Source organism: Phocoena phocoena, chromosome 2, assembly GCF_963924675.1.
Source record: "Phocoena phocoena chromosome 2, mPhoPho1.1, whole genome shotgun sequence".
Taxonomy (NCBI): domain Eukaryota; kingdom Metazoa; phylum Chordata; class Mammalia; order Artiodactyla; family Phocoenidae; genus Phocoena; species Phocoena phocoena.
Window position 1 is genome coordinate 85,363,574 of NC_089220.1, and position 15,446 is coordinate 85,379,019.

General features: G+C 40.1%; 2 protein-coding genes across 4 annotated transcripts in view; one reads left to right on the forward strand and one right to left on the reverse strand.

The window, feature by feature from the left end:
* The window catches only part of TMEM87A (transmembrane protein 87A), a 43,355-nt gene extending 37,138 nt beyond the window's left edge, over positions 1–6,217 (reverse strand). The window contains exons 1-3 of one of the 3 annotated variants that reach the window (XM_065900676.1): positions 5,974–6,217; positions 4,613–4,673; positions 1,596–1,681 (exon numbers count right to left, since the gene is read on the reverse strand). In XM_065900676.1, the coding sequence (XP_065756748.1) occupies positions 1,596–1,681; positions 4,613–4,673; positions 5,974–6,117 (291 nt within the window). In that variant the 5' untranslated portion in view covers positions 6,118–6,217. The remainder of the gene's footprint in view (positions 1–1,595; positions 1,682–4,612; positions 4,674–5,973) is intronic. The other 2 variants (XM_065900686.1, XM_065900695.1) reach the window with 2 other exon arrangements.
* Positions 6,218–7,169: 952 nt separating this feature from the next.
* Positions 7,170–15,446, forward strand: part of GANC (glucosidase alpha, neutral C) — a 71,270-nt gene continuing 62,993 nt past the window's right edge. The window contains exons 1-3 of the mRNA XM_065871711.1: positions 7,170–7,192; positions 10,064–10,126; positions 11,640–11,748. Of these exons, the coding sequence (XP_065727783.1) occupies positions 7,170–7,192; positions 10,064–10,126; positions 11,640–11,748 (195 nt within the window). The remainder of the gene's footprint in view (positions 7,193–10,063; positions 10,127–11,639; positions 11,749–15,446) is intronic.

Below are 15,446 nucleotides of genomic sequence, written 5' to 3' on the forward strand. Positions count from 1 at the left end.
AAATCTGGACCTTTGAGCACATGCCTTTTAAAATATTCTATCAGACAAAAAAATAAGTATGCGAAATACTATAAATGACTGTCTTAAGACAAAGCACTTTGCAACTATTTTAACTTGTAAGCTAAACTATCCACCGTTTTCATTTACTTGAAAGAATGACCAACAAACTACAGATATTCAGACTTGGGTATTTGGGAGATATTTTCCTGAAAATGGGCAAAGGGAGGCTGTCACGTCAAGGAAGGCAACTGACAGCATTCATTGTCAATAATAAAATTTCAGGGACTTCCCCCAGTGGTTCAGTGGTAAAGAATCCACCTTCCAATGCAGGGGACTTGGGTTCGATCCCCGGTTGGGGAACTAAGATCCCACATGCTGTGGGGCAACTAACCCACATGCCACAGCTAGAGAGCCCGCGTGTCACAAACTACAGAGCCCACACGCTCTGGAACCTGCATGCCACAACTACAGAGCCCAGGCGCCCCAGAGCCTGCATGCCACAACTAGAGAAGAGAAAACCCGCACACCACGACTAGAGAGAAGGCCACGCACTGCAACTAGAGAGAAGTCCTCGCACCGCAACGAAAGATCCTGCATGCTGCGATGAAAATCCCGCATACCGCAACTAAGACCTGACGCAGCCAAAAATAAATAAATAATAAAGTCTTCTTGGACCTTGAAAAAAAATTTTTTTATTAAAAAATAAGTAAATAAATAAAATTTGAGCTTTCAAGTAAAAACTGGAATTTTGGAAAACTTGCATGTTCCCTACCATGATTTATAGTTTCCGATACTTACAGAGTATCTGATGAGACTGAAAGGTCATATTAACAAATGTAATTTTGAATTAATTGTAAAATGAATTAGTATTTGGAAGGTTTATATAATTCAGCCAACCAATATTTTCTAAGTGACCATGAAAGATGCTGTCAAATCAGACATGGGCAAAAGACCATTCAAAGTGCAAGACATACCAATTTATTTTAATATAACAGAGCACAGAAAAAGTTCAGTGATATGGTTTCAGATTCCACACTGCAACTAACCTTTAAGAAACTCCACTTATTGCATTTGGGTATAGAATCGAAGAACAATATCCACAATTACCTGAAAACACTATTAAAATACCATTCCCTTTTCCAACTACATATCTGTGTGAGGCCACATTTTGTGCATACACTTCAACCAAAATAACACATCACAATAGACTGAGTGAAGGAAGTATAAGAATCCAGCTATCTTCTATTACACTAGATATTAAACAAATAGATTGGCAAAAATACAAAATAACACCACTCTTCCCAGTTTCTTTGAAAAATAGTTTTCACAAATTAATAAATATTTCTGTATTTTTCTGTTTTAATTTCTAATACAGTAACCCACATGAATAAAGGCTTTTTTGGGGTCTGTAGTAAGTAAACACAGTTCTGAGACCAATAAGTTTGAGAACTGATAGTACAAATTTGCCTGCATATTGGGAAGCATGATTCTAGTTCCAGTTCTTCTCCATAGCTACATGACACTCTTTCCTCTATCAGGTTGGGACCCGATGATATCTAAACTCTAAGAAAAGCCTGTAATTTTATGTTCCATACCTTGAAGTTGTAGATTTCATTGTAACAGTCAGCACTTTTCAGATACCAGGTTATATTCAAAGATACATCACAAGGTTCTCCATCAACTATAAAAGAAGAAATCTTTGTGAATAAAAGATAATTCCCAAACAAAGCATTTTTCCTAAACTATTACCCCACATCCCATTTCCTGCTAAACTAAGATACTCAAAGACCATCCTTTCTCCAAACAGAAGGTAATGAAGTAATACATTTTAAAAGAACTAGATATTCTTCAGTTAAAAGTAAGAATTGTTGCTCACAGAAATAAAAAGCAGTTAAGGATTTTTAACCTTTGAAACCGCGTATCTATTTTTATGCCTTAAAATCTTCATTTCTGATTCTCTCTTGGGAAAAAACCTGGAAGTGATAAAGCAGCCTTAAGTTAAAATCAGTCTTCTGTTATCATTTAAATATTTACTGAGCAGAGCACTTAAGTATACAAAGATACATGGCACTGTGTTAGGCCAAACAGGGGAACAGAAGGGAACAAATTATTGAAGACTCTTAAGTCTTAAAAAAGATTCTAGTTGAAGAGTCAAGGAATGTGACATTAGGAATGTCACAAGGCAACAAAAATAGTTCCACTGAGGGAAAACCTCATGGCTTAAACCTTGAGAGATATCAAAATTGGATAGAAAAGGACTATCAACAAAAAGCAAACCTGACTGGGGAAGGCAGGAATAGAAAAAACAAAGATAAAAAGAGTTATTAGATTCTTTTTAAAACTCACCTTAAGAGAGGCCTCAAGGAACCTCATGAAATCATAGAAGCCTCACATAACTCATTCAACATATTTTGGAGCACAATATTCTAGTGAACCAAAGCATTAGTCTGAAGACTTGGGGTGTAAACCTGACTATATGACTGTTAACTGTCTCACCTGGGGGAAGTCAGTATTTCCTTTTATCTTTGATTCCAGCTGAGGAAGGGAAAATATACTAGAAATACATACTTTGTGCAAATGTGACAAAGATAAACACGACTGCATCTAAAAACCTACTTTTGGTTCTTAAAAGAAGCACACCTAAAATTACAAACTTTCCCTTTTCTTTGGTTTAAGTGGTTTTCTCAGACTAATTTTTAAGCGGCACACTTTTATAAAGCTCAACTTTTATAAGGCTTTTATAAGGCTAAAATACACAAAAATCTGATGTGTTGGATAGAATGTATGGAAATGCTGAAATGGATACTGCAATCTTGTTATGAACTACTCAGAAGAACCAAACAGAAAAGGAATTAATTAAATAAAAGCCCTAACAGGAGATTTGCAGGGAAATGTACCTGCAAAAATACTACTACTTATGTTAAAAGACATATAATTTTTTTTTTTTGGCCACGCCGCGAGGCTTGCAGGATCTTAGTCCCCAGACCAGGGACTGAACCCTGGCCCTCTGCAGTGAAAGCTCGGAGTTCTAACCACTGTACCATCAGGGAATTCCCAAAACACATAGAACTTTAAATGAATGGCTTTAAGAGACAATGAAAATGGTCCTGCCACATTCCTCACCTTCCCTTGGCTGGCAGGTCTAGTCCCTAAGAATCTTACATGAGCCAGGTGCAGGTGTAAGGGAGAAGTGGCTACCTCTAGAAAGGACTGGAGTTCCAAGCTTTGAGCAAATCTCACTGCTTTCTCCAAAACAGACATTTTTAATGTAGGTGAAAAATTGTAATTTTAGGCTTAAAAAGAAAAGAAAAGAAAATGGCCCTGCCAATTTCATGGAAATCTATTGTATACCACACCCACAAAAGCATAAAATCAGAGACAAGGTAAGTATGAGAAAACACAGAAGTAACAAAGTGAAAGACAATGCAAATTTTAAGAAGCTTCAAACCCTCCAAAAACAACGAAACACAAACACTTCAAAATATGCAGTTTGACCAAAAACCACTAGAAAAACCATTAGAACAAAATACAGGTAAGAAGAAACTGTACAAAATAAAAGGACAGAATAGCATACAGGCTGTCAGGGTATCTCAAAAGACAAAATACTGCTATCCCTAAAAGCTCTTCTTTTCTACAAAGCCAACCTCACAAGAAATACCAGCGTGTCAGAGTAGATTTGATTTAAATCAAACTTAAATTATCAGCCAAGAGATCATATTTTCATGGACACAGGACATTCTTCATAGAAATTCTACCTAACCCCTCCATCCCACCAGGCTATAATCTCAATAAGAGAAAGGGTTTTTTCTATCACTTCCTTGCTGTCTAAAACAGTGCCTGGCACTATACATAGTAGGTGTTCAGTAACTACCTACTAACTGATTAAAAGAATAAAATCATCCAACTATGACATACTTTGCATTTTCATAGAGAGAAATATGCATAGGAGCACACATGGATCTGGATTTTTATTCCTGATCTTGAAACGGAGCTGCCCGTGATCATTCATTCTCTAAAACTAAAGCCAGTTTCAGAAATAAAAGGAAGCTTTTCTTTAATACACAATGGGGTATTCTGGATTCAGATACAGTGGTTTTCCCACTGGACAGACTGGTTTTGTTCTACGTATCCCTATTTCCTGGTAATTATCTTTGAGCTTCCTCTTCCAAAGATCCAAGTGGTAAAATACTCCTTCAGCAAACAAAAGCTTTACTGAACATATTTGTTCAGAGCCAATGGTCTGACAAACCTAGGTCATGTGTCCAGTAAACATCTAACAAGCACACAAAAACAAAATCGGCAGTTATCTCTATGGCTCAGAACAGATTAAAACCCATGGAGGAGATCAACCAAAACAATGTGTCAAACTATATATTGTTAACACCAGAAAAACAAGAGAAGAAGATAAAGTTCATAAAAGTAAGTATTCTAAAGATTGTTCTGTGAAAGGACCTTAGTTACACTACATAGGTTTATACCTAGATAGTGCTGGACTATTAAATTTCAGAACTTATGTTGAGAGTAAGTCATCAGAGGTAGAAAACAGGTAATTTTAAAGTTTAAAGATCACTCAAAAACTCGAATAAAAACTTCATGAAATGCAAAAACTCACATTTCAGGAAGATAGTGGTATTTTTGAAGAGGATCTTTCCAAAACTAAAATAATTTTTCCCCTGCAAAGATAAAGGAGAGATAATTAGCATCAGATCACTTTAATTCCCAAAGCAGAATATAACTGATATAAAAAGCTAAAATTTATAAAATGTTGACGTTAGTTTTCATAACACACACACACAAAAAGGCATCAATATCCTTCCTTTTAGTAAAATTCAACCATATCCAAACTGCAGGATTTTGAAGCTTGGTGCAGAGACAAGTTTTTTCTTTTTTCCACAGGCCATGAAGCAAGGACTCCAGAAGGAAGGCTGCTAGAAATCCTAACCTAACTTAAATCTTTCTAAAAGGTACTCCTTAATCAGTTCATTCCCTTTACTCACTAACCACCGTCCAGAATAACCAATCATTTCTTCAAATAAACTATTCTATGAGCAGACAGCCATATTTAACTATTAACCATTTTACAGGTAACAAATAAATACCTAAAACTGAGAATCTGAACATCGTCACCAAATTAACAAAAGCTGTAATTCTTACCATATCAAAAGCTCAAATAAGATTTGGGCATTACAACCAGTGAGCAGAGCAGAACAAAAAGGCTACCGTGGTTTTAATAAGACTAATGCTTTTCGGCATTTCCAGCCAGCATCTGATTTGTCGGCTCACAGCACTATAGCTCTTACTCAAACGACGTTTCAAAAAGGTGGTAAAGGGAAGAAAGGGTCAACCAATCCAGTTAATTATCCTTAAGAAAAACTAACTTATCATAAGAAATTTTAGAATACTGTTTCTTCCGTTTTAAACATTCTCACGTTAGAATACATCATTTTAAATGCCTAGGCTTCCTAATTACACGGCAGGGCTTAGAATAACCATTTCAAAGTCCAAATGAAATCAACCAACTTCGTAAGTAGAATTATCCAGTAACAAAAAAGTGCAGAGAAAAAAAAAAGAAAGAAAGAAAGAAAGATGTCTATTTACATATTCCTCTCATCCAACCCGGGGTCACAAGATTCTGTGAAACTTCTGCTGAAAGAGAAACCACTCTCCACCTACACATCAAGTTTACACGTTTCCAGTCAGGCAATGAAAGTTCTCTGCCTTTGCTGATAAGAAACCGCTCCACCGCCACTCTCCGCTCCTGAATTGACCCTGACATTCCTGCTAATTTACCCAAAGAAGTGTACGGCTTCCCGCTCCAGGGAGGTGAGTCCCGGTTAAGCAGCTACACAGACACTCCCGGCAATCCCACCCCTTTGGAAGCGGACTTCAGTGGAACCTTCATGGACCCCTTGGGCTGCCGTAGCCCCACCCCTTGCTCCTCCGGGCTCAGTTGCTCCTGAAGTGACCACTCACCGACGGTATCGGAATGTGCCACTTGGATCGGTCGGCAGCAGCGACGGATGCCGGTCCTACACTGAAAAGCGACAATGGGGACGTCTGAGCCCCCAGGAGAAGAAGAATGACAGGCAGCACCTGAAGCCACGCAGCCGCCGCCATCTTCACAGCCGTGGAGCGCCTACCGAAAGCATTTCACCTTCTTCCGGTTTGTCCCGCCCTCTTCCGGCTCCGCTCTGGGGGCGGGATAATCCGGGTCCTCAAAACCTCTGGTGGCTTGTTTGTTTAGCGACTCATTGGCCCCGCCCTCAGGCAGTTGTCAGGCTTGGTATGAGGCTTTGGACCTACTGCGCAGGCGTCTTCCTGCCGTAACCTGGTCACCTTGGAGTGTTAGAATGATCCACAAAAGTTACCAGCCGAGTCTGTTGGCTCTTCTCTCTCCCAGCCCTTAAAGGGTTTGGGGACCAGGGAAGAACCCCATGTGGCGTTTGGCTCTCTCCTCCTCTCGTTCGCCCCAGTCCCTCATCGTTTGAGTCAGACGCTGGGGCCAAAAGTCTGGCTGCCTGTTTAGCGTGTAGTAGTGAGTACTCGGTTTCCGGAGGTATTTAAGCAAAGACTGGAGTTTGGCGGTGGTGGAGTATAAGCCTTCCTAAACGGAATAATGTAGTAGACAACCCCTTTTAAAAGACCCTTCTAGTCGTGAAGAGTATGATGTAGAGTTTGGTCGGAGAACATCAACCTCCAGCAACAACCCCGCCGGCACTTCCTACTCAAAACTAAAATACAGGAGAGAGTGGGTCAGTTTTCAGTATCCGTGGCGTGACAGTCACTGAGGTAGATCTGCAGAAGCTTCTACCTAATCACGCAGGCCGAGTCGGTACTTCCTCGTTCTCACGCCCTTGGTCTGCATCCTCTAGGGCTCTTTGAGTACACGCCTCCTCGGATGCAAAAACCTTTTCGGTTTCTAATGAAGGCAGTTCCTCATCAGCTACTCAGAACCAAGAAAAATTTGCCAGATAAATCTCTGTAGAAACCCTAATTTGGGCCTGGAAATCCCGGGAGCAAGTGTCAATTTGTCACTCCTTAAGGACATGAAAGTCCCAGAAACTTGATGGTGGTGAAGTGCTGGCGGTTATTTAGAAAGACTGACAATCTAAAAGATCGCCTGGGGCCTTGGCCTGAGATCTGGGAGCCTGTGAAGTGACTGGGAAGCCATGGACGCAGCTGAGAAAATCAGGTAAAGGCCCAGTGGTCCAGCAGGGACTGACCCCAGGGCCCACGGAAGCAGGGGATAGATAGTACCTGAAAACAACATTCTGGCTTTGAAGACTTTATTTTTTTATAAATTTTATTTATTTATTTTCGGCTGCGTTGGGTCTTCATTGCTGCGTGCGGCTTTTCTCTAGTTGCGGGGAGCCGGGGCTACTCTGTTGCCGTGCGCGGACTTCTCGTTAAGATGGCTTCCTTTGTTGTAGAGCACAGGCTCTAGGCGCGCGGACTTCAGTAGTTGTGGCTCGTGGGCTTTAGAGCGCAGGCTCAGTAGTTGTGGCACATGGGCTTAGTTGCTCCGCGGCACACAGGCTGAAACCTGTGGCCCCTGCATTAGCAGGCAGATTCCTAACCACTGCGCCACCAGGGAAGACCCTGAAGACTTTATAGATTGTTTGATTGCATGTCTTATTTGCATATTTTATGCAAATCTCTAGCCTTCTCAATTCCCCACGGAATTAATTGATATTAATAGCCTCTCATGAAATACTTGAAGGATGGTTAACAAAACCGGAAGAATTGTTATCAGAACTCTTTTTTTTTTAACGTTAACATGGTGGTATTTTATTTATCTTATAAATTTATTTATTTTTGGCTGTGTTGGGTCTTCGTTGCTGCGCAAGGGCTTTCTCTAGTTGTGGTGAGCCGGGGCTACTTGTTGCGGTGCGCGGGCTTCTCATTGCAGTGGCTTCTCTTGTTGTGGAGCACGGCCCTAGCTGTGTGGGCTTCAGTAGTTGTGGCACGCGGGCTTGGTAGTTGTAGCTCGTGGGCTCTAGAGCACAGGCTCAATAGTTGTGGTGCACAAGCTTAGTTGCTCCACGGCATGTGGGATCTTCCCAGACCAGGGCTCAAACCCGTGTCCCCTGCATTGGCAGATGGATTCTTAACCACTACGCCACCAGGGAAGCCCTGTGATCAGAACTCTTAACACATGAATTTCAAACAGGTTGCTTTCCAGGTTCAGCTAAGTACATCTCTTCCTATATCATTCCAGAGTTTATTCTTCAAAACTGGAAAGATCTTTGACATAAACCACAGCAAGATCTTTTTTGACCTACCTCCTAGAGTAACAGAAATAAAAACAAAAATAAACAAATGGGACTTAATTAAAAGCTTTTGCACAGCAAGGGAAACCATGAACAGGACAAAAAGACAACCCTCAGAATGGGAGAAAATATTTGCAAATGAAACAACAGACAAAGGATTAATCTCCAAAATGTACAAACAGCTCATGGAGCTCAATATCAAAAAAACAATCCAGTTAAAAAATGGGCAGAAGACCTAAATAGACATTTCATCAAGGAAGACATACAGATGGCCAAGAGGCACATGAAAAGATGCTCACCATCACTAATTATTAGAGAAATACAAATCAAAACTATGATGAGGTATCACCTCATGCTGGTCAGAATGGGCATTATCATAAAATCTAGAAACAATAAATCCTGGAAAGAGTGTGGTGAAAAGGGAACCCTCCTGCACTGTCGGTGGGGATGTAAATTGATACAACCACTACGGAAAACAGTATGGAATTTCCTTAAAAAACTAAAAATAGAACTACCATATGACCCAGCAATCCCACTACTGGGCATATACCATGAGAAAACCATAATTCAAAAAGATACATGTACCACAATGTTCATTGCAGCACTATTTACAATAGCCAGGACATGGAACCAACCTAAATGTCCATCGACAGATGAATGGATAAAGAAGATGTGGCACATATATACAGTGGAATATTACTCAGCCATAAAAAAAAACGAAACTGAGTTATTTGTAGTGAGGTGGATGGACCTAGAGTCTGCCATACAGAGTGAAGTAAGTCAGAAAGAGAAAAACAAATACCGTATGCTAACACATATATATGGAATCTAAAGAAAAAGAAAAGGAAAAAAATGTTCAGAAGAACCTAGGGGCAAGATGGGAATAAAGATGCAGACCTACTGGAGAATCAACTTGAGGATACGGGGAGGGGGAAGGGTAAGCTGGGACAAAGTGAGAGAGTGGCATGGACATGTATACACTACCAAACGTAAAATAGCTAGTGGGAAGCAGCCGCATAGCAGAGGGAGATCAGCTCTGTGCTTTGTGACCACCTAGAGGGGTGGGATAGGGAGGGTGGGAGGAAGGGCGATGCAAGAGGGAAGAGATATGGGGACATATGTATACTTTGTTATAAAGCAGAAACTAACACACCATTGTAAAACAATTATACTCGAATAAAGATGTTAAAAATAAATAAGAAATAAAAAACATTGGCCCCTAGATTATCAGCATCGTCTTAAAAAGCAAAGGATTTTCCTTCTCTGTTTCTATCCTTATTCTAGCACCTCGTACATACCTCTGTTATATCATTTGTCAGGTTGATTTGTGATGTTGGTTAGGCTGTCAAAGAAAACTCAGACACAGTACTTCTTATCTTCCTCAGAGCCCAACACTCAGCAAGAAAGTTCTGAAAATATTTTGTTGAATAAGTAGGGTGGGTGGGTTGTTTTTGTTGGTCCGGTTTGGGGCTTTTTGTTTTTACTCCTTCAGATTTTATTGTTGTAGCCATAGCCTTCAGTCATTCATTTTAAAGAACCCTTTCTCATAAGTGACAGTGCTCTTTTTCTGTTGCTTTCTGAGCAATCCCAGAACTTCATGTTTTGTTGTTTACCATGGGTGGTTTACAAAAGGATGTTGTTCTGCAGCAAACACATTATTGTGTTATGGCCATGACACAATTTTGCATCACAATGATTTATGTCCCATGATTTGTATTATAGTTAGAGAAGGTACAAAATTTGGATTCACAAACCCTATGTAAAATAAGTTTCTTAAAATGTCTTTTTATTAGTGTTGAAGATGAAGCTGTGGATAAAAAGATTTTCAAAGACTGCAGCAAGATTGCTTTCTACAGGTAAGAAGAGGAAGTATATTACCTAGATAGAATAGTTCTGAAAATATTTCAAAATTGATATTTATTAAATTTTTGAGAACTGATAGACTTTCTGAGGAAAGAGTCAATTAGGAAATTCAGTGATTAAAGAATTTATTGACAGGAGAAATTCACCTTTACTACTCTAGCTTAACTCCTGTATTATTTTATTATTATGTTATTAATTATAATTAATTATATTATATACTTATACATTATAATTAACATTACTGTGTTAATAAACAGGTATTTTAAAAGTCAAAGTGTTTTTCAACTAACGTTAAAATTTTGAATCTTTGAAGAAATAATACTTTTACATGGTTCAAAAATCAAATAATATAAAAAGATACACATTGAAAAATGTTACTCTCTTTCTTGTCCCCTTCCACCCCATTCCACATCTTTCCCTGTAAGTAACCAGATTTATTAATTTCTTATTTATCTTTCCAGTATTTCTTTTTGTGAATGCACATATTCTTATATCACCACCATTCTTAGGCCAAGTAGCTTTCTATATACACTGTTGTATACGTCTTTTTTTCTGCTTCATAATTTATTCTGAAGAGCTCTGTATGAGTATATGGAAATTGTCTTCTTTTCATAGCTGTATGGTATTCCATTGGGTAAATTATAATGTATTCACTCTCCTACTGCTAGACCCTTGGGTTGTTTTCAGTCTTGCTGTAACATCACTGCCACAGTGAAAAGCTATACATATGTCATTTCCTACACATGCAGGTATATTTGTAGGATGAATTTCCAGGAGTGGGATTACTAGGTCAAAGAGTAAATGTATTTGAAATTTTAACTATTACCAGATATCCCTCCATAGAGATTGTGTCATTTTGCACTCCCATCACCACTATATGATTGCCTATTTCCCCAGAGCCTCAAAAAATATTTCTTTAAAACTTTTTTGAGTGTCTACATTTATGTGGTCCTGAAACTGAAATCACCAAAAATTATATCATACAACTTTCTAATTTATACACACAACTCTAGAGAAAGAAAATCATATCATTTTAATTCTGAACAGGCACCTTAGAGGGAATTCTATAGTGAACTCCTGGTCACCTTGACAAACCACTGGATTATATTGGATTTCCACTAAAATTTATTAAGTTTCAATTAAAGTATACATTTCATGGAAGGAGGAAGGGACATCAACAAGCTAATACGTGTCATCTATGAAAACTGCCCCACCTTCTCAATAAAGGGGACAAAATACCATCCTTGAGTAGTGTTATGGTGAACAATTTTATTAGTACTCTTCTTATTATTTTATTAATTGCATTAGCACTCTGCTTATTAATTTTCTTAGCTCTCTAAATTATTGATACTCCTCTTAGTGCTTTATTGGAGTACTAATATACTGCTTGTGCCCAGTTCACCTACTATTGAAGTGAATTTTAATGACTTCCACATGGTAATATAGTCTTTTGGAGGCTGAGAGTCACAAATCATTCTCAGACGTCTGTATACTCCAAATCTGTAGGCGTCAGAAACAGCGGCTCTCCAAGAAGTCTACCTATCGGGCATTACTAGACTCAGTCACAGAAGGCAAAGAGAGCACCAGGTTCCAAATCATCAACGAAGCAGCTAAGGTGAGAAAAAGTATTTTCTACAGAGAATTATTTGTTTCTATATTTATTTGGGTTGAATGAAGTAAATTTCCACAAAGGCTAATTAAACTATGTATGCTTCAAAAACAAACTTTGTGAGAGAAGTAATGCCATCTTTTTAATAGCTACACAATGCTACTTTAAAAGTAATACGACTATCAACATATAGATGGCCTTGTATCAGATGCTTTCTTAGATGTTTTACGAATGTTATTTCCTTTTAATTAATCTTCAGAATCATCTAAGAGGTACATTACATTGTCCCTAATTTTCAGATAAGGAAATTGAAGTCTAAAAAGCCACTTGCTCAAAGTCATAGCTAGTAACCAGAATTTTCACCTGTGACTGTAGACTCTGTCACGTACCCATGCTCTTTTTTATCACTATTACACAACATACCCTCAAGCAAGGTACAGATTCAGTGAATGTCCAAACCTCAAAATGTGAGTGGGCAAGAGGAACAATGGTCTATGCAGTTGAATAAGTCACAGATGTTCCCACCCCTAAGCTGTGTCACTAACAGATCACCATAGTTGTTACATGCTGAAAGGATTAGAGCAGTATCCTAAGTGCTTTTTCTCATCTGTCAAGTTTTCACACTACTTCAGATGGGCCAGTCACAGAGGAAGTGCTGTGGGCCGGGCTAGGAAGTGTGGTTATGCACAAGTAGTTGATGCTTCCAACCTGACCCTCACTTCACATCCTCCCCTGTCTTCGAAAGGTGTCCTAAGCTTCTAAGGCCTCCCAGACCAATCTGGTTTAATTGGTAATTCGCTGAAGGACATAGGTAAAGACTTGCAGTCTAGTCCCATAACAGCTTAGATAGTAATTCCATCAGCTCACTAACAAATCCCAGTTCTGGGAAGCAGACTGAGAAGACATCCCCACTTTCACTGCAGCATTGTAAGAGATCTTGTGACTACCGTAGAGCTTGCCGTATAACATTACACTGAGGAATCTTCTCGGAGAAGACAGAGCAAACACTGCCCCACAACATCAGGGCATTCTCTGTAACATTTGTAAGGCCTTTAACTTCGTCGGGAGGCTCAACTTTATTCCCAGGCCAGAGGAGCAATGGCACAGTGAGGAAGGCTACCTTCCATATGAAGTTTTAGAGATTTTAGTCACTTCAAAGATGTAGAATTCTCTAACATAGCTTTCTTGCCTGAATTCAAAATAGGGGCTAGAATCATATCAACAGTTTGTGTTCTCTATCCCCGTCCCTTTTTCCCAACTTATGGTTACTTAAGGATGTAGTTGTGGTAGCAGCACACTTAGTTCTTTTCTCTTAACTACACTGAAGGGATGGTTAGCCTTTCTTCAAAACCTAGTGCTGCTTCTTAATACCACTCATTTTTTTCTGGAGGAATTTCCCTCCTTGCTTGGCATCTGTGCAACCTTTGAGTTCACAGCTCATGGTAGAGTACTGATCCAGGTCTCCCAAACTTTACATCCTTTTGTAGCCAAGTTTGAAAGCTGTTCATGGGAAAACATGGGGCAGCATTAATTTCTTTCCTAGAGAGCCACCCGCCATTTGCATGTGGTCTAATAGCCCAATACCCCGCCAAACCCCTGTATTCAGGGTCAGCAGAAGCAGCTGGCTCCAGGAAATGCAAGGAGTCCGCCAGAGACCTTCCAGGAGTCGGTAGGTCTTTAATATCAGCAGTCAGTTCCCTTCCTTTCTCATTTTTCCTGTCATTTGCTCTTTTTCCTTCTTGCCTCTGATGTGTCTAGCCCCAGAGAGTTGTAGCTCTCCCATGGTCAGGGACAGTCCCTTTCTGTCCTTGGGGAGGCTCAGTCTGTTGAGCACCTGAACAATCCACTGTCGTGATGACACATGCCGAGGCAGAGTAAATGAGGCACTCGGAATACCAGTGTGGGCCAAAATGCAACTTCTCGATGCATCTCCATACCAGTGAAGTTAGTGGTAGATCCTCTCACACTGCCTTTTACAAGACTATAGGTCAGTTTCTCTGTACACACCTCTCTTTGGATCCTGAAAATATGAGGGACAATGCTGTTCAGGTCAGGTGCCAGAACCAGAGCCCACCAGCTATGGACGCCTTCAAAGGAAAAGAAGCCACAGTCCAGGAGGACCCACAGGAGCTCAGCGCAAGACAGCACATGGCTCAGAAGGGAGCTGAGGAGCCGGACAAGCAAGGGCAAGTGATCCAGGATGTCAGCAACGTGGCTCCCAAGACTGAGAACTCTGAGGACCCCTTGGAACAGACACAATGTTCAGGTGTTGGAAATAACAGTGCTGCACAGGGAATCTGCATGCTCTGATGTCAGGCAAATGCATGCAATGTATGTTTTGGGAGGTCACCCTAAAATTCTGAACTGAATGTCATTTTAATGTCCTCCTTGTCACTTGGAGTTGAGATGACTCATAGGGACTTGAGGCTTCGTGCCCTCTATCAGTTTGATAGGGACAACAAAGATCCAAACAGTAATTTCTAAAGTTGTCTGAACCTTGTATCCTGCTCACTGCATAGTCAAGGAGCCTCCATTAGAGGTTTTTTCTGGGATGAGATGGGTGTTTCATGGGAGATTTCACAGTAGGATATGGTATGGATATGGTCTGGAGATTTTTTAAAAGCCACGTACATCCACTTATTCAGAATGATAGCTTTTTATTTCAGGTTCAGAGAGACAGAGCCCAAAGTCTAAGAGGATCATATTCAGCTCACAGCTGCAGTTCTCAGATTTCACTGATGAGGCAGATTCTGACAAACCGAGCACTCTTAGTGTCTACCTGCCCTCACACCATTAAAACTCTTAAGGCAATAATTTTGTTGTCAGGCTTTGTTGTTAATTTTTGAAATCCTTCTTCCCAATTCCGTTCTCCCAACCTGCTACTTAATAAGCAACCAGGAAACAGAACCAAGTTTCATTCACCGTTGTCTTAGTGAGCTCACACTGCTATAACGTAAACTGGGTGTCTTAACAAACCTTTATTTCTCACAGTTCTGGAGTCTGGGAAGTCCTAGATCAAGGTCCCACTTGCTGCCCTGTAGACTGCCACCTCCTTAGTGTACAGTTGACCCTTGAACAACGCAGGGGTTAGCAGTGGAAAATCCAAGTATGACTTCACAGTCGGCCCTCAGTATACATGGTTCCACATCCACAGATTCAACCAACCAAGGATTGTATGGTACTATAGTAAGTATTTATTGAAAAAAAATCCATGTATAAGTGGACCCATGCTGTTCAAATCTCTGTTCAAGGGTCAACTGTATATTCACATGATGGAGACACAGCTAACTCTCTGGTCTCTTCCTGTAAAGGCAGTAATCCCATCATGACTCCACCCTCATGACATCATCAAAACCTAAACACCTCCCAAGGCCCCATCTCCAGGTGCCATCACATTGAGGGTTAGGGCTTCAACATATGAATTGAAGGGTTGGAGAATGGGGAAGGTTTGGGGAGGGGGGAAAATGACACAATTCAGTCCATAGCAAACATGATATTCCTGGGACACAGTAATGTTACAAAACAAACTGAAGTGTTGCCCTGTGTGTTGCCTCTAGGTCAGGACATCTAGGCTTTGAAGAAAAGCTGGTTGCAGGTTCAGATCCCTAAGTTTTCTCACATAGTGTCCTATTTCTTATGACAAAATAATCAGATATTTGATAAAGAAGCTTCCAGAAAATAATCTTAAAGGAGTTATCAGTAAA